The sequence below is a fragment of the Cherax quadricarinatus genome, chromosome 47, assembly GCF_038502225.1.
Source record: "Cherax quadricarinatus isolate ZL_2023a chromosome 47, ASM3850222v1, whole genome shotgun sequence".
NCBI lineage: Eukaryota > Metazoa > Arthropoda > Malacostraca > Decapoda > Parastacidae > Cherax > Cherax quadricarinatus.
Window position 1 is genome coordinate 19,396,620 of NC_091338.1, and position 27,873 is coordinate 19,424,492.

Consider the following 27,873-nt stretch of genomic DNA (forward strand, 5'->3'; position numbering starts at 1 on the left):
GAAAATAGTTTTGCAAATTGTCAATTTCAGAAATAGTCACACTTTTTGGAACAGATTAATTACGAAAAACAAGGGTCCATTGTACTACTATATAGGAAGCCGCTTGTTATGCAGAGCATTTCGGAGAAATTAGGTAAATTTTGTCCCAGGGTGCGACCCACGCCAGTCGCCTAACACCCAGGTACCCATTTTACTGATGGGTGAACATAGACAACCGGTGTAAGGAAACGCATCCGATGTTTTCACCCTTCCCCGGGAATCGAACCCGGACCCCTCACTGTGTGAAGCGAGATCTTTTGCCGTCTTCCTGTACTGGAAGCAGTATTCTCTTTCTAACTTACATTTTTTAAATACAGTGTATATATATATATATATATATATATATATATATATATATATATATATATATATATATATATATATATATATATATATATATATAAGCTTGTTATACCACTTTACTTAGCCTCTTAAGGCACAGACTTTATTATCATAATAATAATGTAATTTCTTTACAGCATACTTTAATAAGGTCCTATCCAGTTCTCTTGTATTCATTGTAATTCCTAAATTTATACTCACCCAAGTGACTGTATGTATAAAATTACTCATATTGTTATTGCCTTATTAATCTTAAGTTTACCCAAAATGCTCTGCATATTTAAGGGCTTTCATGTACATCCAAATGTCATTCGCCTCTGTAATAATATCATTATTTCTACAAGTACATGTACAAGGTACACAGGCCTAGCTGACTTCAGTGACATACTACTACTGATGGGTAACATAGACAACCAGTGTAAGGAAACGCCCATTGTTTCCACCTCTTCGCCGGGAATCGAACCCGGACCCCTCACCGTGCAAAATGAAAGCTTTTGCCACCAGGCCACAAGGCCTGGTGGCTGAAATAAAATATTATTATTATTCAGCTTGTTGTTGCAGTTGAATGTGTTCAAAATACCTTGGCGATGATTTATGTGGGTGCTGCTCAGGTCTGCTGTCTATGTAGGCTTGGACTTAGATTAGGTTGTGGTGTGTACTTTGTATTCAACATATGTTCTATCGCAGATCATTGTCTTTTGAAAACTAACTCTTTCATCACATCGTGCATCACCCGGCTGGCTCCTAACTAGTAATTTCTCTATGAAAAATGAAACTGCTTGTACGAGTATTGATTAACTTTTGAATGTTTTTAATATCTGTTAACCTCTTTTTATTTTTATAGCCGAACAAAATTCTTTTTTATCATTTCTGGAGACCGATCATAAAATATGAAATATATTAGGCTGCCACTTGTCAATAGTGGAAGCTTTTGTCGTCATCAGGGACTCAGACTCGTCACTCCTTCCCAGTGGGAGTGAGGTGAGATGACTTGAGAGATGGTGGTTCCCAATTGCTCATAAGTCGAAAGGTGACTGGAGTCTCAAAAATTCATAAAGAAACAAAGCTTTGGCAGAAGTCACAAGGTAAAAATCAGATTAAGCGCTAAACTTCGAAGGTTTATAGTGTTGCAGGGAAGGATGTCTTAATGGAGGAATATGGAAAGGTTAGGAGCGAGTGAGTGGTCAGGAATTATGGGCAATGGAGAATGTGAAAGGTAAAATAAAAGTAAAATAAAAAAATGTCTGCATAAAGAGGACTTCCATCGAGGAGGTTGCTTAAAATTTGTTAGGTAGAAGTCATCATTGGAAGGGAACTGTGTGAGACTGCTGTTAAACAGGACAGTCTGTTAAAACATGGTGAACTGACATTTTTCCATGAGATGTCAATGAGTGAGACTTGTGTGGCCGATGCATAAACAAGAGAGTGCATGATAGCAATGAGATGCTGTCCAGAAACCCAAATGTGGTTTCACAGAAAATAGTTTATTGTGGACCATTTCGGACCACCATTGTTGCCAGAGGTTCTGAAGTTGCAAGATTATCCAGGTAAGGAATATCCCTATATTAAATTGGGGAATGAAGCGAAAAAAAAATGTCTTTGCATTTACTAGAAATGCGGCACAACCAAAGTTATATATGTAGGATGATGAGAATTAAATTTCTGGAGAGCCTGCAATACAATAAAGAAGTCCAGAAATTATTATGAATGATGGGGCAGACACTGACGTGGTGTGTATAATGACCACGAGAAATGCATTCAACTCGGTTGTGAAAATACTAGCTGGTTCTAATAAGTGACCTCAGGTGATTTTGTCGGGAAAAAACTACCATATACCCTACACATTCGGAGGATTTAGAACCATTGGTATACACCGCAATAGCTTAAGAATGAGAAGGGAATTTATCAAGAAAAAGTGAGCATGAAGTTACAGTAGGTGAGCTTTCACACATGGAAATGTGCAAGAGCAAACTTGACTCTTCGGAACTTCACAAAAGGCCAGAGGAGAGAAAAGTAAGAAGCAGAGCAGGTGTAACGAGGAAGCATATTGAAGCCTTGGAATTTGACTGCCTGCAGTATTCTCCAATGCTGTCATTCTTTGCAGAGATTTTGCAAAAAAATGCTGGTATTCCTGACAAGCTATTAAAAAATACTCGAACATTAGTATTCTGCAATGTCGCCTGCTGAAGAATCAAGTTCAGTTGCTGTGCATAACAGTAGTGTATAAAGTGAGCATTGGTATACACTTCTCTTACTTTAGTTTGCACACCTTTGTTGACACCACTTTACACAGCTGCACCGTCGTAAGTCTGAGCAGCGAGCTTATGAGGAAGATCACTAATTAAAATCTGCAGCTCTTTTAACAAAAGTTAATACGTACTTTGTAATTATTTAACTGAGTTTACTCTAGTTTCCACTGCTATTGTTTATCAAGTGGTAATTAAATTTAACACTATTGAAAAGAATTTAAACGGCCACCAACACCAATACTGGCCATGCATTACAACGCACACTTACAATGTCAACAGACCGATTGCAACTGGGTGTGTGCTGCATCAAGTGCAGCTCCTCACTGCCAGATGTAACGCCAGTAATACCTATACTATTGTACCGCATCAAACTTCTGTTTTTATCTCATTTCAACAACAACAAAATTTTGCTTATAAATATACAATGAAAACAACATACAACAGATTTTCCTGTAATATATTTGTCAGTTGCAAATTATTTTAGTGTAAGATTTATGAAGTCTCACGTTTGGCAGTGAGTATCTGGGGGGGACTACACCTCTGCAGCTCCTGTGGATGAGCCACCACTGTTCACTATTCCTTGGGCATCCCCTTGTTAACTATCTCCAGTGGTATTGCTAGTTTGTAACACTGGGTTTTGCATGTCCTTCTCTACATCACTTTCCCCATTAGAGCTCCTGTCTCCCTCCGGGCCACCAACTTTCATTTCTGTATCCTTACAGATACTGTCTACCAGGACAGCATCTGCACCAGGGGCAATAGCACCATCTGGCCCAGTTCTTATATTTTCCCATTTGTTATAGAATGCTGTCAGGTTTTCTATGAAGGCCGTTTTGATGTTTCCATCTTTTAATACCAATGTGATTTTTTCCACAGTTGTTTCTCATTTGGGCATACCCAAAAACACTTCCCTGGTTTAATCTCTCTTGTAGATGATTCCTGAATAGCTGCACAAGATGCGTGGGCCCATTTCCCACAGAAGTTGCACATAATCCATGCAGAAGCCCATTTGTTATTACAGTTGCAGGCTACACAGAGTTTTATGATGTGATTTTTTGGTTATGCTGTATATTCTACTAATAACCTCCATAAAGTGTAGATTTGTCTATTTGTATTTGTATGTGTATATGCATGAAACAATCTTACAGCTGCTAGCAGTAACTGTTTGAGTGTTTGATAAGGGTGCCTAAAAACCCTGTCAGCTTGTGAATCAGGTCAGAGGATACCTTATTTTTCAATCTGGTTGGGTGTTAAGGGCGCATAGAAACTCTACTAGCTTTGAATCCGGTTATAGGTTCACTTATTTCTTGGACGAATCCAGTCATTATCACTTATATTTTAACAAATCCAGTCGATGATTTGGACTAACTCGTGAAACGACTACTGGAATATTATTTAACAGAGTATATGTGTTCATGGTCAAGTGAAAAAAGGAGCACTGAGGAACAACGTAGCAAGCCTCCTTCCTCACCGAGCTCTGGCAGAGCACTGAAGTGTGGCATGGTGGGGAACAATGGAGCAAGACTGGCTCCACTACACTACGTCATCACACTTTTCCTAAAGTGGAAATGCGAGTGAAGTGTATGCACCAAATTTTAGTGTACAGATTTTTTTTTGTGTTGGACATATAAAGATTTTTTATGTGGGCACTGTAGTGCTTATTTGTAGGAAGTCAGGTGTGGGAGGTATGGTAGCCGGCCAGGCCAGGCCACCCCATCGACACATAATATACTATGACATTTAGAATGCAATAGTGATAAAATGTATATACAGTACACTCATTACTTTAAAATATTTGTAGTCTTAATATAGGGTGGTGAGAGGTGAGTAAATGAGGTGAAATAAATAAACGAGAAAGAGAGAATGAGTAAATGAGAGAGGAGAGAGACGCGGAGAATATAAACAAGCAGACGAACGCATCTGGTTTTGGTTCACACACGTTCATCTACACCTAACATCTCATATGTATGTTAATTTATTCTACTGTGGGGTGTATTTATCATGTTTATGTTACATAGCATGTTTATTATATGATTTTTAAAAAAATATAGATGGATTAATGTTTATATTAATGTAATATAACACATTTAACCCTTAAACTGTCCAAACGTAGATCTACGTTTATGTGCATAATGCTCCGACCTTGATTTTTCTCCATTTGAAAGCATGTAAAAAACATAGATCTATGTTCAGAGCTCTACACGAGCGAATGTAGATTTACGTTTGGACAGTTTATAGGTTAATGCACCTCAGAGCGATTATTATTGTGTATTATTGAAAACGAAAATGAAAACGAAAAGGTTTATTTCCTTGCAAAGCTTACTATGTGTGGTTTACATGTTATAAAATATTAATTACAAAGAAGGCCACTAGCATGCCTAGGCATGCTAGTGGCCTTATTATTAATATGGTGTCCTCAAGACTAATCAGACACTCTTAGTGATTTTAATGTGTACTTGCATGCCAGTACTAAGTTTATTAGATATAGGTACAGTGGTACCTCGGTATACATCTGCTTTGGAATAAGTCCAGCTTGTTATACATCCTGTTTGGCCATGAAGATTTTTGTTTGGTATGTGACCTTTATTTGGAATATGACTTGTGTGCTAGAACTTATATGGGTCAAAATGAGTCACGACAGTGCGCTGTCTTTGTTTACCTCTCTCTCAAGACAAAGCCACAACTGCCCATTAGCGTCAGTACTATCACCCATTGCATAACTCTCATTGACAAAGCCTGGCAGGAAGTTTCATACAGAACCATGAACCTTACTTGGAGGAATTTGTGGCCAGAAGCAGTGGCTGAAAGGGACTTTGAGGGCTTTGAGGCTGTGTCCATAGTGGAGAATATTGTCTCTCTGGGCAGGTCCATGGGTCTGGATGCGAGTCATGGTGATGTGGAGGAATTAGTGGAGGGGCACAGGGAAGAGCTGACCACTGAGGAGCTGCAAGAACTTGAGGAGGAGCACAAGACTAAGATGGATGCACTCTCTTCAGGCTCAGAAGAGGAGATAGAGGAAGCCCCTACTTCATTAATCAAGGATATCTTGGCCAAATGGATGGATGTCAAAAACTTTGCATAGAAGTACCACCCCAACAAAGCCCAAACAAGCCGTAATAGCATGGTCTGGAATGACCAGACAATGTCACATTTCTGAAACATCCTGAGAAGGCAGAAGCAAAGTTCTTTGGACAGATTTTTAGTTAAAGTCAAATCTGGTGAGCTTCAACCAGGTCCAAATAGGAAAAAAGAGACAAAAGAGAAAGGGACCCTCCTTCCAAACAATAACATTTCCTCCTAATCCCTTCTCAGCACTATGCTAGTAGGCAAAGTAAAGTGAGGTTAAATTTTCATTTATTTCATCTAATCCTTTCGTATTTATGTATGTATTTTAGTATTAAGCAATGTTTAAATTACATATTTTAGTATTAAGCAGTGTTTAAATTATTTTATACAACCCCATCAATGTATAATACACCAATAACAATGGGATTTTATTTTCATGGGAACGGATTAATCATTATCCCTAGTGTAGGGCCCCGCTTTACGGCATTTCACCTTACGGCGTTCCGCTAATATGGCGATGTCAAATTATGACCAAAATTTGCTATACGGCAAGCGTCTTTCGAATACGGCGTGCCCCACCCAGTTTGTTCACATTCTCCGTGACCACATCTATTATGTCTGGAAACTTTCCAAAATTTCAAGTGTTTTATAGTTATTGCATATTTTATATGTACTCTAATAATTATACTTATGTGTACCTGTACCTACATATACTTACAGTGCTGGTGTGCAGGTACACATTAAAATTGCTAAGTGTCTCTCTACTCATGACGCCAATAGTACGTAATAATCATCACTCTTGGGCACTTTAAATGTCTTATTTTACATTAATATAGACATTTTCATTAATCCATCTATATTTTCCTCAAAATTATATAAGAAACACGTTACATACACTCACAGAATAAAAATTGACGTAAATATGTGTGTAGATAGCTGTGTAGGTAGTGTCGGAAGAATTACGTTTTCTCTAGTCAAACACTGGGGGATACCTGTAGAAAAGTATTCCTTTCGTATGCCTTCACTCTATATATAGCAGTTCATGACCCTTGTGGGTTTAGTGCTTTCTTATTATGATGATATCTTCACTCTAAAAATGGTGTGTTGCATGAGAATGGGAGTGTTGCTGTTTGTTTATTCTGTATTAACTTGTACAACTTTTACACAATGTAAGAGTACATGTATTTGTATTGTGAGGTAATTGTTATTATAATAAAAAAATATTGTGAGGTAAAAGTTTTACAAATTCTTACAAACATACGTGAATGAACTAAAAGCAGACACACATTAATACGCATTTATTTCACCTGACAAAGTGATCGTCCACTACCTGTTCAGTTTGTGTTCTTACATTATCTGAACTCTGTATCTCATTCTCTCTCTCATTTACTCTTTCGTTAACTAGTTGGCTCTCATTGACGATGGCATCTAAGCTTAGCTGTGATAAAAAGAGGAGTCGTAAGCCTCTTGCTTTAAGTGCCGTTAGAGGATGATAGTGTGCCATTCTGATTTTATTCAATAAACACCCTGCCACTTACCTCTCACATTAATATTAATATTTTAAGGTAAGTAATAAGTGTACTTGGTGTGTATCTTACCTCCGGGAGGAGGGATAACATTACATTTTCTCTGCTCAGCCACCAGAGAAAACATGTATAAATCTGCGTTTGGCCCAGCCACTTCCCCACTCCACTTTTATTTACAATTTTCAGCATGAATTATTCATTACCTCTCCCTTCATTTATAATGGCATCTAAAGGTAGTTGTTAGAAACGATTAAATTCAGTGAACAAGGTATGTCGATGCTAATAATATGGCTCTGGGCCACAGTGTAGGTAGCCGGTAGGTGTAGTCCAGGCGGGCTACACCTACCGGCTACCTACACTGACTTCCTACAAATAAATACCACTCACCTCTCTTCCTATAGTAAGACTACTTATATTTCAAGGTAAATAATGAGCGTACTTTATGTATTTTAAAACTCTGGTATGCTTTAAATATCGTATATTAAGTATGAGATGGGGAGCAAGGGCTACCTACACCTGACTTCCTACAAATAAATACTACTCACCTCTCTCCCTACATTAAGATTACAAATACATTAAGATAAGTAATGAATGTATTGTGAATGTATTTTACTTAGTGTGTTTTTAATGCCTACTTCTATTACTAACTTAATATAATTTAGTGTAAACTTGTTATCTGGCATTTATATGCATTTATAAATGGAAAAAATGGCGTTCTGCTTTCCGGCGATGTCTGCTTTCCAGCGATAGCCTGGAACCTAACCCGCCGTATAAGTGGGGGCCCTACTGTACAGTGGAACCTCTACTTGCAAGTTTAATCTGTTCCATGACCTTGCTTGCAGAGTCAATTTTCCTCATTTAAATTAATTGAAATGCAATTAGTCCATTCCAGTGGAATTCTGTACTTCAATAATTTCGCTAATATCAACTCTATGGCTTATTTATCTATCTCACTTCATCTAATATGACATAATAAACAATATAAATAACATAGAAACTTGATATATACTCTAAAATGAACAAAAGATGTAATTCATGCAGTGGTATGGGCGGTGTCGGCGGTGGACGAGAGTTTGGAGACAGGACAAAATACTTCTTGAATAATTTCGCTAATATCATCTACATATATGGCTTATTTATCTATCACAGTTCATCTAATATAACATTAACATAGAAACCTGATATACTCTACAATGAATAAAATGTCATTACGTAACAGGTGGAGGCGGCCACAACCACTCCCTCTTTGTTGTGGTAAACACTGCCATCTAGTGACAGCCTTTTGAAGCCATCTATTATTATAATTATTATTATGTAGTACATTATTATTATTTTTTTTATTAACACACTGGCCGATTCCCACCAAGGCAGGGTGGCCCGAAAAAGAAAAGCTTTCACCATCATTCACTCCATCACTGTCTTGCCAGAAGGGTGCTTTACACTACAGTTTTTAAACTGCAACATTAACACCCCTCCTTCAGAGTGCAGGCACTGTACTTCCCATCTCCAGGACTCAAGTCCGGCCTGCTGGTTTCCCTGAATCCCTTCATAAATGTTACTTTGCTCACACTCCAACAGCACGTCAAGTATTAAAAATCATTTGTCTCCATTCACTCCTATCAAACACGCTCACGCATGCCTGCTGGAAGTCCAAGCCCCTCGCACACAAAACCTCCTTTACCCCCCTCCCTCCAACCTTTCCTAGGCCGACCCCTACCCCGCCTTCCTTCCACTACAGACTGATACACTCTTGAAGTCATTCTGTTTTGCTCCATTCTCTCTACATGTCCGAACCACCTCAACAACCCTTCCTCAGCCCTCTGGACAACAGTTTTGGTAATCCCGCACCTCCTCCTAACTTCCAAACTACGAATTCTCTGCATTATATTCACACCACACATTGCCCTCAGACATGACATCTCCACTGCCTCCAGCCTTCTCCTCGCTGCAACATTCATCACCCATGCTTCACATCCATATAAGAGCGTTGGTAAAACTATACTCTCATACATTCCCCTCTTTGCCTCCAAGGACAAAGTTTTTTGTCTCCACAGACTCCTAAGTGCACCGCTCACCCTTTTCCCCTCATCAATTCTATGATTCACCTCATCTTTCATAGACACGTCCACTCCCAAATATCTGAATACATTCACCTCCTCCATACTCTCTCCCTCCAATCTGATATCGAATCTTTCATCACCTAATCTTTTTATCCTCATAACCTTACTCTTTCCTGTATTCACTTTTAATTTTCTTGTTTTGCATACCCTACCAAATTCATCCACCAACCTCTGCAACTTCTCTTCAGAATCTCCCAAGAGCACAGTGTCATCAGCAAAGAGCAACTGTGACAACTCCCACTTTGTGTGATTCTTTATCTTTTAACTCCACGCCTCTTGCCAAGACCCTCGCCAACTTTTACTGGGAAATAATCTCCCTCTCTCCTACATACTCTAACTTGAGCCTCACTATCCTCGTAAAAACTCTTCACTGCTTTCAGTAACCTACCTCCTACACCTGCAACATCTGCCACATTGCCCCCCTAACCACCCTGTCATACGCCTTTTCCAAATCCATAAATGCCACAAAAACCTCTCTAGCCTTATCTAAATACTGTTCACTTATATGTTTCACTGTAAACACCTGGTCCACACACCCCCTACCTTTCCTAAAGCCTCCTTGTTCATCTGCTATCCTATTCTCCGTCTTACTCTTAATTCTTTCAATAATAACTCTACCATGCACTTTACCAGGTACACTCAACAAACTTATCCCCCTATAATTTTTGCACTCTCTTTTGTCCCCTTTGCTTTTATACAAAGGAACTATGCATGCTCTCTGCCAATCCCTACATTTATTAAATAATTGCTCCAACCACTCCAAAACTATATCCCCACCTGCTTTTAACATTTCTATCTTTATCCCATCAATCCCGGCTGCCTTACCCCCTTTCATTTTACCTACTGCCTCACGAACTTCCCCCACACTCACAACTGGCTCTTCCTCACTCCTACAAGATGTTATTTCTCCTTATACATATTATATTATTATTATAAATAATTTGTAATTTTTATTCACAAAAAATATAAGATTTACTGTTATGCCTTATTGCAATAATTGTATAAATAAATAAATAAAGTATATTTCTTTGTAAAGGTTACAATGTGTAATTACAATTTTGATTTGCTAAGTACAAAGATAGCCACTATCATGCCAAGGCATTTCGGGGAAACTAATCCTAATACATAGTAGCTAATTAAAACTAGATAAGATAATAGTACATAGTAATTATACTTAAAACTAGACATGGAATAGTTAGCTGTTTTACAATCTTATTTGAACTTAATAAATCTTATGTAAACTTGGTACAAAATCTAACTTACGAGTAATGGTGCAGGTGGTAATATTTTATAGAATGGCAGAATTAAAAGCCAGGAGGTTACATGATAAGACTAATTAGCAGATGTTTAGGGAGGTTTGGTTAATATTGAGAAAATGATTTTATGGATTGGCAGAATTAAGAGCCTAGAGGTCACACGATAAAACTAGTTAGCAGATGTTTGGTTGATTGGGTTAATATTGTGAGATAAGATGTTTTTTAGCAAAATCCTAAATTTATAAGCTGTCTGGGGATCCTCGACCTGTTCCGGTAGCGAGTTCCAGATCGTCGGGCCTTTTATGTGCATAGCGTTCTTGCACAGTGAGAGTCTGACTCGAGGGATGTTGAAAAGTGCCTTATGCCTTGTATTGTGACTGTGCATTCTGTTGTAACTGTCGAAGAGTAGTTTTAGGGAGGGTTTACAGTGGAGTTTAAAGTTCTGTATATGTAGTAGGCACAATAATAAGAGTGTATGTCTCGTATATTTAGCAAGTTGAGTCTTTTGAAAAATGGTGGGGTGTGCTGTCTAGCACAGGAGCTGGTTATCACCCGCACAGCAGCTTTTTGTTGGATTATTAACCCTTAAATGGTCCAAACGTATATATACGTTCACCTGCGCAGCGCCCAGAATATTTTGAAAAAAAAAAATCTTTTTTTTTATAGGAAAAAAGAGCATGTGGTACCCAGGCATCCCCAATTATTATTATTATTATTATTATTATAATCAAAAAGAAGCGCTAAGCCACAAGGACTATACAGCGGGCATCCCCAATGCCTGGGTACCACACACCCATTCTCTCATGTCTAGGCAACTCAGGCCTATTGTGTCAATGTTGTGCTAATTTTACACCCTCAACACTCACTGTCTGTATCTTGTCAGCCATCCACCTTTTCAAGCTTTATATTTAAATGCATTTTAATTATTTCCTAATGACAGCTCTCATTGTGCAGTCAGTACTGGCTTCTTGCTGCATTGTTGTAGTGAGTCATACCTGAGCCTGTCAGGCTGATCCACAACAACAATGTTATGCCAGAACCTGAGATCACCCAAACTAACACATCATCTGTGCACGAGATGTAAATTCTAGGGGCAAGAGGTAAAACATAATAGGAAATGGCAAGCTATTTCGTGAGTTGTTGTTGTTCTTTCAACAAACTGGCCATATCCCACCGAGGCAGGGTGGCTCAAAAGGAAAAATGAGAGTCCCCTTTTAAATTTAGTAATATATACAGGAGAAGGGGTTACTAGCCCCTTACTCCTGGCATTTTAGTCGCCTCTTATGACATGCATGGCTTACAGAGGAAGAATTCTGTTCCACTTTTCCATGGAGAGTTATGAGTTATGATTGCAATACATTTGGTATGCAGTCCTCAGCAAATAGCATTATTCATAATTTCTTAAGACAGTACATTGAAGTCCCCCCTGACACATGCACAGAGGCTGTTGTATAAAGTTTGTATGGTGTTGAATATTGGTGTGCTTGTGGGTTACTAGATGGGTTGTGTCCCTCTCTAGGCCTCCCATGCACGCAACCCCTGGGAACGCCGCTTCTGCTTCACGCTGCCTTTCCTCATGCGCGCTGCCTCCGCAACCCTGAGGGTCACCCCCTGGGGCGGCGGCAACCCGGACGCCTTCAGGCACATCATTCTCCAGGTAACGATGTGCTGATTCTTTCACCATACACACAGGTATTTTCTCCGTTTTTTTTTTTTTTTACTTTCTAGCCTGCAGTACTGCACACAGGTAGTGTAGCACTTTTAATTTTGTTATGATATTCATGCCTGCTCTTCAGATATTAATCTTGACTATTAACTGACTAATACCTGGCTAACAAATGACTCAGCTGGGATACAGGTAATATTGCAAAGTATTTCATCTTTGTAAACAAATATGTGGCATATACGCAAGCACACAATGCACTAAAATTAGTACATAGTTATTTGTGTGGATGTTATCCATATCCACAGTCTCGGTCACTTTTAACTGCATACCAGCCCCATGGCTTTAGGAGGGGATAGAGGTAGACTAGGTATCAAGGGCCATGTACCAACTTAACAGTGCAGGGCAATGTGTCAACTTGCAGTGCAGGTGTCTAGGTATCCAACAAGGGCAATGTGTCAGCTTACAGTGCAGGTATCTATCAAGGGTAATGTCAACTTGCAGTGCAGGTGGAGAGGAAGATTTGTCCCCATTATCTGACTAGATAATTATTATATTTACTTACCCATGGTGAATGTTCTCTTGCTTATGTGTTACCTATTACAGTATATTGTACAGTTGGGTCATTGGATCTGTGCTCCATTTCTTTGAATTAAGCCTGAATGCCTTCCATCCCTTCCCCCCACATGCACTGTATAATCCCTATGGGTTTAGTGCTTCCCCATAATAACAACAGTTGGGTCATGACAATGATATTTCAGATTTTCAGTTTATTGAGGTCACAAAAGGGTAAAAAAATGTATGAAAACTTGAATGCTCATGTTGTTTCATATACAGTACTGTAACTCTTGACCTGATAGCTTGAACCATGAAACTAATCTGGGTCAAATAAATGCCAGCCAAATTGCCAAAAAAAAAAAAAAAAAAATGAAAGGCCCAGTGACATGATCAAGAGTACAGGTTGCAAAACTTATTGTTGCTTAGTGACAAACTTGAACCCCCAGTTTGAATCCTCTGTAGCCCAACTGAAAAAAAAAAAGCTAAGCTATTCACCAGTTTTGATTTTAATCAGATCATGGTAGAGCGATTAGCATGTGAGCCTCCATACGCCAGTTTTGGTTTTGCAAGTTGTACTCTAGATTTAAATTCCTAATGTCACAATAGTGTGATCTTCAGAGATTTTCAAAGCTATTGACAGGTATTCAGGATCATGTTATAGTCGCCCCAGATGCCAAAGGAAATAATAGAAGAGTAGACTGAGATCGTAATGATCCTTCACATCCTACAAGGATATGGAGGATCATTATGAGGAACCTTGCAAGTCTCTTATGGTGATCACTAAGTTAATCCTGACACAGTCGTTAGCAGTATCTTGGCCTGGAAAGCCCCCCCTTCACGTACCCTTCATTTCAGTTCTTATTTCACATCATAATGAAGTTCACATACACACATGCACTTGTATGCTGGAGAGACTAGCTAGTTATTATTGAAGATAACACATTTAAACCCCAAACAACCACCTGACATATCTGCAGAAGTAAAGCTGTTGCAGGTCAGCCATCAGTAATCCAGCACTAATTTCTGCTAGCATAATTTCAAATTTTGTCATTATACTGACTCAGAAATTGTGCAGATGGCTGTAAATCCACAGCAGCAAGACAGTGGAGGAGAAAGCAGTAATGAAAATGAGGAAGATGTAGCAGAAAGTCTCTATTGATAGGTTACTTAAGTGTATTTTAACCTAACCACTCTGTAATCTGGCAAACTCACTAATCTGGCACACTACAGGTCCCAGTGATGCTGGATTAGTGATGGCCGACCTGTATATGTTGTGGGTGTGGAAAAACTTTGGATGTTTATGACCTACCCATCTGCCTTCCTCCTAATTCTGATGTAACCATATTCCTTGCTTCCATACTCTTTCTCTGTCCCTATTCTTTCTGAGTTTTCAACCCTCCATGTGGCACTGGACATTAAACTATAGGATCACTGTCTGTCTAGCCTATGAACCACGAGTTTTTCATGCCACTTTTCTGTTGTTTAGGGCAGTGATGAATCTCTCACTTCTCAGCACTTAAAAGAAACGATGTACATATGAACTTGACACTCCACTGTGTTACCTCTGTGTGTTACTGTGCTGAACCTTGTCATGTCTTCATAGTCTCTTATATACTCCTGTGAGAGTACTTTTAATTACCAATTTGTAGTTATAGGAGCTGAGCTGTCCTCTCTCTAGTATTTTAAATAATTTTTTGGTAATTTCCAGTGGTAGTAGTTTTTAATACTGCCTCTTGGATCATTGCAATTTTCTGAGAAAAATTTAAGTTTTATTTATTTTATTACTTATTTTCACAGTTTATAACTGTTGCTTCTTTGATCACCTGATGGTATCTTCTTTATCTGTTTTCTTGCATCCTTTTATGACATTATACATAGTTAATTTATTCTCTGTCAGCAAACTAGGTAAGTTTCAATGCTTTAACCCTCTATTCTAACAAATATTTCTGAAGGTTATTTTTAAATGTGCAATTATAGATGTGGGAGACATTTTGCACCCTGTCTTTGGGTTGTCTCTAATTTTATCTTCATATTTTTCAGTGCAGACACCACTCATACACGATTATGCTTGCAGGCATCAAGCTCCAGCTCCAGGTTACACCTCTTAACTTTGAATATTGTTATACCTTCCTTTGAATCCATGTATCAAGTTTGTTTCTACTCCACTACATCTTTTACTTGCTGCTTCATCATCCTTTACCTCTGATGCATGGAATCAGTTCATTTTCACCTCTGGGCTCATATGAGTATTTAGTTTTTTAATGTTTCTCATTCTAATTCCTCCTGTGTCGGTTTACATTTGTCTACTGTGTTATGGGGAAGCCCTAAACTCATAAGGGCTACACAGCACCTTGGGAATGAGAGGCAACCAGGTTTGATTCAAGGAAGAGAATAGCTGTAGTGTATTCTATCCATACTGCTGAGTATCTTCTGTGATATGATCATTTTTGCTCCTAATTGCTTGTGCACCTGGGTTCATAGGCTTACACTTGCCTATTGTTTTAGGTCAAAAAAAGTTCTGAAACAATTGGAGAAATACAGCACTGAAATTCTGACAAATTACATAATATATTAGGCATTTATATCAAAGATTTTTTCTTCTTTTGTCCATGGAGAAAGGTTGAACTAATAAATTGTATTTATAGGGGTCAAGCTCTAGCTCTCTGACCCTGCCTCTTAAGCATTAATTGACCATATGAGGGGTCATGAATGTAGCCCCTGAATAGGATAACTAAATAACACCATATTTTGCCACTAGCATCAACATAAATGAAATTATATCTATAAGAATATTAATTAAAAGTAATGTCAAAAACATCATTGAGGTTAATATTGCAATGCTAGGTAATTAGACACTATTGTAACCCTACATAATAATTATAAAGTACAGTAATGCAACACTGGGTACTAATTTCCCCCCACCTTTTGTACACTGTACTTCAGTAGTACAGACTTAAACTACTTTAAGAGAGGGATGATAAATGACAGCTTAAGGGAGGGATGATAAATGACACTAGCTTACAAGATGGATAATGGTACTAGCCTGCAAGACGGATGATAAATGACACTAGCTTCCAAGAAGGATGATACTTTTGATGAGTTTCAAGAGTCATTTTGATGGTTCTTGGCAGTCAGTGTAGGCCAAGGTAAGTGCAGGTAAGGGTGAATAAAATTTTGTATTACCATATATTGTACCAATATGAACTATGCACATTACTCTCAAGTACAATAGTACATTTTTTACATGTAGTTATTTGTGCTATTACACATATTGTAGTGTGAGTGTACCAACATGGTACCATGTGTGGGCTAAGTGTACCAATATGGTTTCTTATATGGAGTGAGCATGTCTGTATGGTACTGATGGGTGGGCATAATTTACCACTGTGATACTGCTTTGGCAGTGTGTACCAATGTAGCACTTTGTGTAGGCTGTAAGTATTTATAGAGTTGAGTAGGATGGATGAGTGTTGCAATATGGCACCAATGATGTGTCTCTCAGTCTGGTGCCTTATATTTTATGATAGTAACTGTGTGACAGTAATGGTTGCTTTGGTTACCTGTGATGAGGTGAACAATACACGAGACACAGGGTGAACAATATGCAAAACACAGTGAACAAGACAAAATGAACAATACACGAGATGAGGTGACCAGTATATAAGGTAGCAGTGTGTTCATTCAGCCTGCCCTCTGGTACTGTTTGTTGTATATATGTCAGCATTGTCATATGCTGGTGTTATCATAATCTTAGAAAGTATCACAGGCAGAGTTATTCAGATAATAAAGTAGAGAGAGCAAGAGTTACCAGGATGAGAGTGTAAAGAGAGCAAGGAGTACCCAGATATAAGTGCAAGGATAGCAAGAGTTGCTTAGACAAAAGAGTAAGGTTGTCCAGTTAAGAGAGTAAGAGTCTGTGCATGTAATAAATGCATTGCAAGTAGAGTCTATAGTATGTGGAATGTGTGGATACTGGACATAATAAATTTTAAAAAGTCTTTGCTGCAAATTCAACTTTAATCCTTATAGCATACCTAGTTTCTTATACCTAGATACACTGTTATATATCATGGTGCATCATTTTGGTCACAAATGGTGTATGTTTGACAGTATTATTATAGAACATTTTCAGCACTTTCATTATAGCATGTTTGTATGGGCACATGTGGGTCAGTGCCAACTACAGTGTGAATCGTAGCAGCGATGCACAGTATGCACACACATTGTATACAAAACATTTGATTTTACAGGAATATAGTGGCAAAAGTTTCATTTTCAGAATTGGTTAAGACGATACCTACAAGTATTTATGCATTCAAGTATAGTACAGTACTGTATATCATCATAACATTCAACATAATTCTAAATGAAACAAAGTGAAGATTATGTATAAATTACATTTTGAATAATATCAGTGTAATATGTGGGTGGTAGGGATATGATTAAGTATTTCTGATGATGAGAAGGGATTACAACATACATTTATGTGAAAGTACAGTGGTACCTTGGAATACGAACATATTTTGTTCCAGAAGGCTGCTCGAGTGCCGATACTGAACGAATTTGTTCCCATAAGGAATAATGTAAATTAAATTAATCTGTTTCAGACCCCCAAAAATACACTTACAAAAGCACTTACATAAATACACTTCCATAATTGTTCAAGTTTTGAGCTGTTCGTATCCCGAGGTACCACTGTATTGGGATATTGTTCAGCAGTGTAGGTGTTTCAGAAAGGGCACAAAATACTTATTTCAGAGTACAGTATATATGCAGATTACAATTTGGGATGTGAATAATGCTTTTGCAATGATACGTACACGTGTGTGTGTGTGTGTGTGTGTGTGTGTGTGTATATATATATATATATATATATATATATATATATATATATACACACACACAGTGGACCCCCGCCTTACGATGACATCACATTACGTTAAATCCACCATACAATACATTTTAACGCAAAAGTTTTGCCTCGCCTCGTGCTAAAAAACTCGCCTTACGTGATTCGTCCAGGGCGCGTCCCACGTGTGGCCTCAGCGCCAGTGTTTACAAGCCAGCCAGTGCGGTTGCATCTACGCATACATTCGGTACATTTCACATTATCCCAGTGTTTTTAGTGCTTGTAACTGCAAAATAAGTCACCATGGACCCCAAGAAAGCTTCTGGTGCCAAACCTGTGGTAAAAAGGGTGAGAATTAGTATAGAATTGAAAAAAGTGATTAAGGAAATGTGTGCAAAGTGGCTTGAAGTACAAACCCTTATGGATGAAAATCACCCTCACACAGCTATTGCAAGCTGTGCTGGTGACTATTACAATGACAATGTTGTGAACCACTTTAGACAAATCATAGAGGAACGAGAGGTATAGAGCTCTATGGACAGATATGTTGTGCAACAGAGGTCCAGTGACTCTCAAGCTGGTCCTAGTGGCATTAAAAGAAGGGAAGTAACCCCGGAAAAGGACTTGATACCTCAAGTCCTAATGGAAGGGGATTCCCCTTCTAAACAATAACAACTTCCACACTCTCCCCTCCTCCCATCCCATCAATCATCACTAGATCTTCAATAAAGGTAAGTGTCATGTATTCTCTTCTTAGTAGAGTATTAACTGTACCTGTCTTCTTCAGTTTGTGTGTATTAAAATTAATATTTCATGTGGTAATTTTTTTTTTTTTTCATAATTTTGGGTGTCTTGCACGGATTAATTTGATTTCCATTATTTCTCATGGGGAAAATTAATTCGCCTTATGATAATTTCGGCATACGATGAGCTCTCAGGAACAGATTAATATCGCAAGGCGGGGGTCCACTGTATATACACCTACCATCCAACTTATGACCGAGTTCGGTTCCGAGAAACCGGTCGTAAGTCGAACTTTACTACTGAATATCAACATAACATTTTTGTAATGGCTTTATTTTATTGTTTTCTTTTGGTATTTTATGTTTTACTTTACTTTTTATGCTGTTAGTACTGTATTTTATACTGTAAGGTTTAGGATAAACACTGTAAAACACAAACACTTGTTTATTTCCCAGAAATTTGGCATAAAAAACACGGTCATAAGTCGAGTCGTCGTATGTCGAGCAGGTCGTAAGTCGGATGGTAGGTGTGTGTGTGTGTGTGTGTATATATATATATATATATAATTTTTGTTTTAACTGCGGCAGGCCAGGACTCGACCCTACGAACCTTGTACTGCCTCCAGAGTCAGCACTATGCATGCATCACCTTACCACTATGCCACTGATCCTAGGATCAGTGGTAAGGTGATGTGTGCATTGTGCTGTCTCTGGAGGCAGTACAAGGTTCGTAGGGTTGAGTCCTGACCTGCCGCAGTTATTAAAAAAAAAGAAAAAATTATATATATATATATGGGAAGTACAGTGCCTGCACTCTGAAGGAGGGGTGTTAATGTTGCAGTTTAAAAACTGTAGTGTAAACACCCTTCTGGCAAGACAGTGATGGAGTGAATGATGGTGAAAGTTTTTCTTTTTCGGGCCACCCTGCCTTGGTGGGAATCGGTCAGTGTGATAATAAAAAAAAATAAATAATATATATATATATATATATATATATATATATATATATATATATATATATATATATATATATATATATATATATATATATACACACACAGTTTGTTGGATTATGTATTGGTAGATAAAAGACTGTTGAGTAGACTTCAGGATGTACATGTTTATAGAGGGGCCACAGATATATCAGATCACTTTCTAGTTGTAGCTACACTGAGAGTAAAAGGTAGATGGGATACAAGGAGAATAGAAGCATCAGGGAAGAGAGAGGTGAAGGTTTATAAACTAAAAGAGGAGGCAGTTAGGGTAAGATATAAACAGCTATTGGAGGATAGATGGGCTAATGAGAGCATAGGCAATGGGGTCGAAGAGGTATGGGGTAGGTTTAAAAATGTAGTGTTAGAGTGTTCAGCAGAAGTTTGTGGTTACAGGAAAGTGGGTGCAGGAGGGAAGAGGAGCGATTGGTGGAATGATGATGTAAAGAGAGTAGTAAGGGAGAAAAAGTTAGCATATGAGAAGTTTTTACAAAGTAGAAGTGATGCAAGGAGGGAAGAGTATATGGAGAAAAAGAGAGAGGTTAAGAGAGTGGTGAAGCAATGTAAAAAGAGAGCAAATGAGAGAGTGGGTGAGATGTTATCAACAAATTTTGTTGAAAATAAGAAAAAGTTTTGGAGTGAGATTAACAAGTTAAGAAAGCCTAGAGAACAAATGGATTTGTCAGTTAAAAATAGGAGAGGAGAGTTATTAAATGGAGAGTTAGAGGTATTGGGAAGATGGAGGGAATATTTTGAGGAATTGTTAAATGTTGATGAAGATAGGGAAGCTGTGATTTCGTGTATAGGGCAAGGAGGAATAACATCTTGTAGGAGTGAGGAAGAGCCAGTTGTGAGTGTGGGGGAAGTTCGTGAGGCAGTAGGTAAAATGAAAGGGGGTAAGGCAGCCGGGATTGATGGGATAAAGATAGAAATGTTAAAAGCAGGTGGGGATATAGTTTTGGAGTGGTTGGTGCAATTATTTAATAAATGTATGGAAGAGGGTAAGGTACCTAGGGATTGGCAGAGAGCATGCATAGTTCCTTTGTATAAAGGCAAAGGGGATAAAAGAGAGTGCAAAAATTATAGGGGGATAAGTCTGTTGAGTGTACCTGGTAAAGTGTATGGTAGAGTTATAATTGAAAGAATTAAGAGTAAGACGGAGAATAGGATAGCAGATGAACAAGGAGGCTTTAGGAAAGGTAGGGGGTGTGTGGACCAGGTGTTTACAGTGAAACATATAAGTGAACAGTATTTAGATAAGGCTAAAGAGGTCTTTGTGGCATTTATGGATTTGGAAAAGGCGTATGACAGGGTGGATAGGGGGGCAATGTGGCAGATGTTGCAAGTGTATGGTGTAGGAGGTAGGTTACTGAAAGCAGTGAAGAGTTTTTACGAGGATAGTGAGGCTCAAGTTAGAGTATGTAGGAAAGAGGGAAATTTTTTCCCCGTAAAAGTAGGCCTTAGACAAGGATGTGTGATGTCACCGTGGTTGTTTAATATATTTATAGATGGGGTTGTAAGAGAAGTAAATGCAAGGGTCTTGCCAAGAGGCGTGGAGTTAAAAGATAAAGAATCACACACAAAGTGGGAGTTGTCACAGCTGCTCTTTGCTGATGACACTGTGCTCTTGGGAGATTCTGAAGAGAAGCTGCAGAGATTGGTGGATGAATTTGGTAGGGTGTGCAAAAGAAGAAAATTAAAGGTGAATACAGGAAAGAGTAAGGTTATGAGGATAACAAAAAGATTAGGTGATGAAAGATTGAATATCAGATTGGAGGGAGAGAGTATGGAGGAGGAGGTGAATGTATTCAGATATTTGGGAGTGGACGTGTCAGCGGATGGGTCTATGAAAGATGAGGTGAATCATAGAATTGATGAGGGAAAAAGAGTGAGTGGTGCACTTAGGAGTCTGTGGAGACAAAGAACTTTGTCCTTGGAGGCAAAGAGGGGAATGTATGAGAGTATAGTTTTACCAACGCTCTTATATGGGTGTGAAGCGTGAGTGATGAATGTTGCAGCGAGGAGAAGGCTGGAGGCAGTGGAGATGTCATGTCTGAGGGCAATGTGTGGTGTGAATATAATGCAGAGAATTCGTAGTTTGGAAGTTAGGAGGAGGTGCGGGATTACCAAAACTGTTGTCCAGAGGGCTGAGGAAGGGTTGTTGAGGTGGTTCGGACATGTAGAGAGAATGGAGCGAAACAGAATGACTTCAAGAGTGTATCAGTCTGTAGTGGAAGGAAGGCGGGGTAGGGGTCGGCCTAGGAAGGGTTGGAGGGAGGGGGTAAAGGAGGTTTTGTGTGCGAGGGGCTTGGACTTCCAGCAGGCATGCGTGAGCGTGTTTGATAGGAGTGAATGGAGACAAATGGTTTTTAATACTTGACGTGCTGTTGGAGTGTGAGCAAAGTAACATTTATGAAGGGATTCAGGGAAACCGGCAGGCCGGACTTGAGTCCTGGAGATGGGAAGTACAGTGCCTGCACTCTGAAGGAGGGGTGCTAATGTTGCAGTTTAAAAACTGTAGTGTAAAGCACCCTTCTGGCAAGACAGCGATGGAGTGAATGATGGTGAAAGTTTTTCTTTTTCGGGCCACCCTGCCTTGGTGAGAATCGGCCAGTGTGATAATAAATAAATAAATACACACACACACACACACACACACACACACACACACACACACACACACACACACACACACACACACACACACACACACACACACACACACACACAGGTCACAGGTCCGGCATCATTGGGACCTGTAGTGTGCCGGATTACTGAGTTTGCTGAATTACAGAGTGGTTAGGTTAGAATAAACTTAATAAAATTAACCAACTTACACAGTTCATTGAACATCGGCAAAAATCGAACATTTCCGGTACTTTGAGCTCAATTTCAAGGTACTTCTCATTATGAAAGCAATCAAAATCATGTCTATTTCTGTAATATATCTTCCATTCTATCAAACGAGTCCAAAAAGTGAGAATACAACCATAACAACCATACGAAAATATACTTCAAAGAGGCGGCTAATGGCTGAGAAGTTAACTCCCTTATCGTCCGTCTTTTTTTATTTTTGTTGTACATTAAGAAGCATCTTTCCATCATACATTGCCCAAGTTTCAATGAGATAGCCCAACAAACAACCGAGAAAAAAAAATATTTACCAAAAATCATATATGGCAAGCCCAAGCCAGGTACTGGAAATAAGTCACTTTGTCTGACTTTTCTGGGTTATCCTAGGTTCTCTATATATACACTGCTATGTATGATAATCTATGTAACTGTATTTGTGTATACCTGAATAAACTTATTTACTTCTAGTCTGTCAACTGAGTACAAGAAACCGCCCATTCACTTATTTCAACTACCCAATAAAGTGGTCAGAAATTGGCAGTTTGGCCAATTTCACACAAATTTCAACAGATGCCAATTTCAAAATAGGGTCCAGACATTCCTGGCACTAAAATAACATTTTTTCTGTTCATTAGTCACGGCTACAGGCCCCTCTTATATTACTCTTGCTTACCATTTGGAATTTTTATTAAAAAAAAAAAATAGAAGATTTACTGTTATGCAGACTATTGCATTATTGTAATAATTGTATAAATAATGTCAATCCATTCTTGACCCCGTACTGGAATTTAGACTGGCAGGCGGACAGCTATTGGACGGTGACGTCATTTGTTTACTCTTGAGCTTCGCTAAAGAATAGAACATTTTCGCTACTGTGAGCGCAATTTCAAGGTACTTATCATCATGAAAGCAATCAAAATCATATCTGTTTCTGTAATATATCTTTCATTCTATCAAATGAGACCAAAAAAAATGAGAATATAACCATAACCATACAAAAATATACAGCTAAGCGGCCCCTAATGGCTGAGAAGTGAACTCTGCTATTTATGGTCTGATTTCTCTCATTTTTGGTGTACGTGAAGAAGTATCTTTCCATCATACATTGCCCAAGTTTGAATAAGATAACCCAACAAACAGCTGAGAAAATAATAATATCTTTATTTACTACATGTACATGTACAAGGTATACAGGCCTAGCTGACATCAGTGACATACTACTGTATAGAAAGGCACTTGTTATGTTGAGTATTTCAAGAAAATTAGGTCAGTGTCCCAGGATAACACCCACACTAGTCGACTAACAACCAGGTACCCATTTACTGATGGGTAAACATAGACAACAGGTGTAAAGAAACACGCCTAATTTTCTACCCTGGCTGGGAATCGAATATTTACCATAAATCATATATGGCTAACCCAAGCCAGGTACTAAAAATAAACCACGTTGACTTTTTTGGGGCTATCCTAGGTTATCTACACATATGCTGCTATGTGTTATAATCTATAGAGAGAAAATAACTTTTTTGTTTCATGTTTATGGTGGAGTACGAGTGTATATCATAGCTAGCCCTGTGCTATACTCCGTTTTCTCTAATATAAGCCCCCAAGATAAGGATAGGAGAATGGTATTTGTTTACCATATCCTCTTCATAACTCTGTCGAACTGCTCTGTGTTATGCCAAATATTATTCATTCTGGAGTATTTAACATGTTTTATATTGTTTCTTATGTCATATTAGATCAATTGTGATAGGCAAATAAGCTGTAGTGTTGATATTAGCGTAATAATAAAGCATATTCTCCTGCGTCATGAGACAGTTCATGGCAACCGACAGTGGCTTCAAAGCCACCTTATCTTTAATGGACAATGTACTGTGTAGGTGCTTTACATAATGAGAAGCATTTCTTTTATTCATTGGAACCATGGCCAGGGCTAAAAGTAAGCAGGTTAAAACAAATGGAGAAAAAGAAATTGGAATGACTTTATGCAGCAAGTAGCGCCACCAAACAGTACCAGCAGGTTGGTGTGGCAACCCTGGAAATTTGAAATTATGCTAGCCAGAATTAGTGCCAAATAACTGAAGGAACCGAATAACTGATTGCCGGATTTGTGATGGCGGACCTGTATATATATACAGTGGAACCTCCCCCTTACGATATTAATCTGTTCCTGAGAGCTCATCGTAAGCTAAAATTATCATTAGACAAATTAATTTTCCTCATAAGAAATAATGGAAATCAAATTAATCCGTTCCTGACACCACCAAAGTATGAAAAAATTTTTTTTTTTACCACATGAAATATTAATTTTAATACACACAAACTGAAGAAAACATGCACAATTACTACTCTACTAAGAATAGAATACATGACACTTACCTTTATTGAAGATCTGGTGATGATTGATGGGATGGGAGAAGGGGAGAGTGTGGAAGTTATTGTTTAGAAGGGGAATCCCTTCCATTAGAACTTGAGGTAGCAAGTCCTTTTCCGGGGTTACTTCCCGTCTTCTTTTAATCCCACTAGGACCAGCTTGAGAGTCACCGGACCTCTTTCGCACAACAGAGTCCATAGAGCTCTGTACCTCCCGTTCCTTTAACCCTTTCAGGGTTTCGGTCGTACTAGTACGGTTTACGCCCCAGGGTTTTTAACGTACTAGTACGCCTAAATTCTACCGCCCTCAAATCTAGTGAGAGAAAGCTGGTAGGCCTACATATGAAAGAATGGGTCTATGTGGTCAGTGTGCACAGTATAAAAAAAAATCCTGCAGCACACAGTGCGTAATGAGAAAAAAAAAACTTTCCGTGTTTTTGGATTAAAACAGCGACTTTGCACTGTATTTTCGTGGTATTTATTGTTGTATTCTAGTTTTCCTGGTCTCATTTTATAGAATGGAAAGACATATTACAGAAATTGAGATGATTTTGACTGGTTTTACAATGAAAAGTATCTTGAAATTGAGCTCAAAGTAGCAGAAATGTTTGATTTTTACCAAAGTTCAAAAGTAAACAAATCATGCCAAGCGTCCAATACACATCAACTGGCGAGTCTAATATTCTTTCACAAGTGCGCTGATATTATTTATACCATTTCTACACTAATGCAGTAGTCTGCATAACAATAAATCTTCTATTTTTTGGGTGAATAAAAATTCAAAGCGGAAAGCCAAAGAAATATAAGAGGGGCCTGGGGATGTGACTAACAAACAGAGAACTTATTTTAGTGCCAGGAATGTCTTTCTTGTTTATTCTGGACCCTATTTGGAAATTGGCATCTTTTGAAATTTGTGTGAAATTGGCAAATTCTGACCACTTTATTGGATAGTTGAAATCTGTAAATGGGTGGGTTCTTGTACTCATTCGATATAAAAAATGGAGTTCTAGCGAAATAGTTATGATTTTTGTCAACTAGTACACTGGAATTGGCCGAAAATAGGGCTCAAAGTGGGCAAAATCGCTGATGCGTAAACATCGTTGAGACTGCTAAATTCGCGAGAGCATAATTCCGTAAATTTTCCATCAAATTTCATACTTTTGGTGTCATTATGATCGGGAAAAGATTCTCTATCTTTTCATAAGAAGAAATATTTTTTTTTTTTTTTTAAATTTGGGGAACCTGAGAACGAGTCTCAGAGAGGGCCTGGGGACCCTGAAAGGGTTAAGACTTTCCTAAAATGGGCCATAACTTTGTCATTGTACAGGTTGCCAACATGGCTTGCAGTAGCTGTGTCAGGGTGATTTTCATCCGTAAAGGTTTGCAGTTTAACCCACTTTGCACACATTTCCTTAATCTCTTTTTTCAATTCCATACTAATTCTCACCCTTTTTACCACAGGGATGGCACTAGAAGCTTTCTTGGGGTCCATGGTGACTTATTTTGCAGTTACAAGCACTAAAAACACTGGGATAATGTGAATTATTATTATAATCAAAAAGAAGCGCTAAGCCACAAGGGCTATACAGCGCTGCAGGGTAGGGAAGGAAGCGAGGGTATTGGATGGCAGAAGGGAGGAGGGATGATCAGCAAGTTACAGAAAACAGCGGGGCAGGGGATAGTACGGGGGTAAAGGGTAGCAAGAGATTGAAGTAGAAAGGGCTGAAGGTATCAGAATTTGTGAAGTAACTCAGTTGTTGTCAAAAAGTCAATGAGAGAGTCCGGATGAAAGGTGGGTCCATCAGCGAGAAGGGAAGGTAAAGAGAGAGCAGCGGAGCGAAGACGACGACAGAGGTAAATTCTGCGTGCTCGTTGATAAAGTGGGCAGTCCAACAGAATGTGGCTGACTGATAATGGAGCTTGGCAATTCTCACAGAGAGGAGCAAGACGCCTCTCCATGAGATATCCATGAGTAAGACGAGTATGGCCAATGCGAAGACGGGAGAGAGTAGTCTCCCAACCTCGACACTGGTGATAAGAAGACGGCCAGTAACCTATACTTGGTTTAATAGTTTGAAGTTTGTTGCCGAGCATAGTAGACCAACGTTGTTGCCAACGGGTGTGAAGGTGGGAAGATATTGCAGCAAAATAGTCCGTAAATGGAATACCTCTATAAGAAACCGGTAGGTCATGTACTGCTGACCGCGCAGCAGTGTCTGCCTGTTCATTGCCCTGTACGTCAACATGACCAGGGACCCAACAAAAAACAATATCTTTATGCTTGGTAAAGATGCGGCGTAGCCAAAGTTGGATACGGAGGACTAAGGGGTGAGGTGTATCAAATTTTTGTATAGCCTACAAAGCACTAAGGGAGTCTGAGACAACCACAAATGATGACACAGGCATAGACGCAATACGGATAAGTGCTGTAAGGATGGCATATAATTCAGCAGTAAAAATACTAGCCGAAGATAGTAAATGCCCTTGTACAACACTGTCCAGAAACACTGCTGCGAATCCTACGCCGTCAGAAGACTTAGAGCCATCTGTGTACACAGCAATGGCATGAGAATGAGAGTGAAAGTGCTCAAGAAAAAGAGAGCGGGAAGCGACCGTAGACAGTTGGGCTTTCGAGCAAGGGAGGGAGAAAGAACAGACTCGAACAGCTGGAACTTCCCAGGGGGGTAGGGAAAAGTGAGATGCTACATGTACATAGAAAGGTGGTAGTTGAAGAGAAGACAAGAGCGAATGAAGGCGAAGAGAAAAGGGACGGAGTAAACAGGGGCGGCGAACAAATAAAGAATGTCTACTAATATCAGTGACCATTCTATAAATGGAAGGATTGTGGAGATCATGAGAGCGTACATAGTAGCGCAGGCAATGGGCATCACGGCGATCGGATAAGGATGGAACATTCGCTTCTGCATAGAGGCTCTCGACAGGGGAAGAGCGAAAAGCACCAAGGCATAAACGTAATCCTTGGTGATGAAAGGGGTTAAGGCTAGAGAGAGTAGCAGGAGATGCCGCTGAATAGATCTGGTTACCATAATCAAGTTTCGATAAAATAAGGGTGGAATGTAGGCGAAGGAGGGTTCGACGATCAGCTCCCCATGAAAGATGAGCAAGGGTTTTAAGAAGGTTCAGCCGGCTGTGACAAGTTGCCTTCAGAGAGGTAATGTGAGGTTTCCAGGATAACCTACGATCAAAGAGGAGGCCCAGAAACTTGACTGTATCACGTTCA

General features: G+C 39.0%; 1 protein-coding gene across 2 annotated transcripts in view; it reads left to right on the forward strand.

The window, feature by feature from the left end:
• LOC128696502 (progestin and adipoQ receptor family member 4) overlaps nucleotides 1-27,873 on the forward strand; it is a 330,923-nt gene that overhangs the window by 295,935 nt on the left and 7,115 nt on the right. The window contains exon 4 of one of the 2 annotated variants that reach the window (XM_070094743.1): nucleotides 12,118-12,255. The exons of the other annotated variant lie outside the window; for it this stretch is intronic. Coding sequence (XP_069950844.1) covers nucleotides 12,118-12,255 — 138 coding nt within the window. The remainder of the gene's footprint in view (nucleotides 1-12,117; nucleotides 12,256-27,873) is intronic. 2 annotated transcript variants of the gene reach the window in all.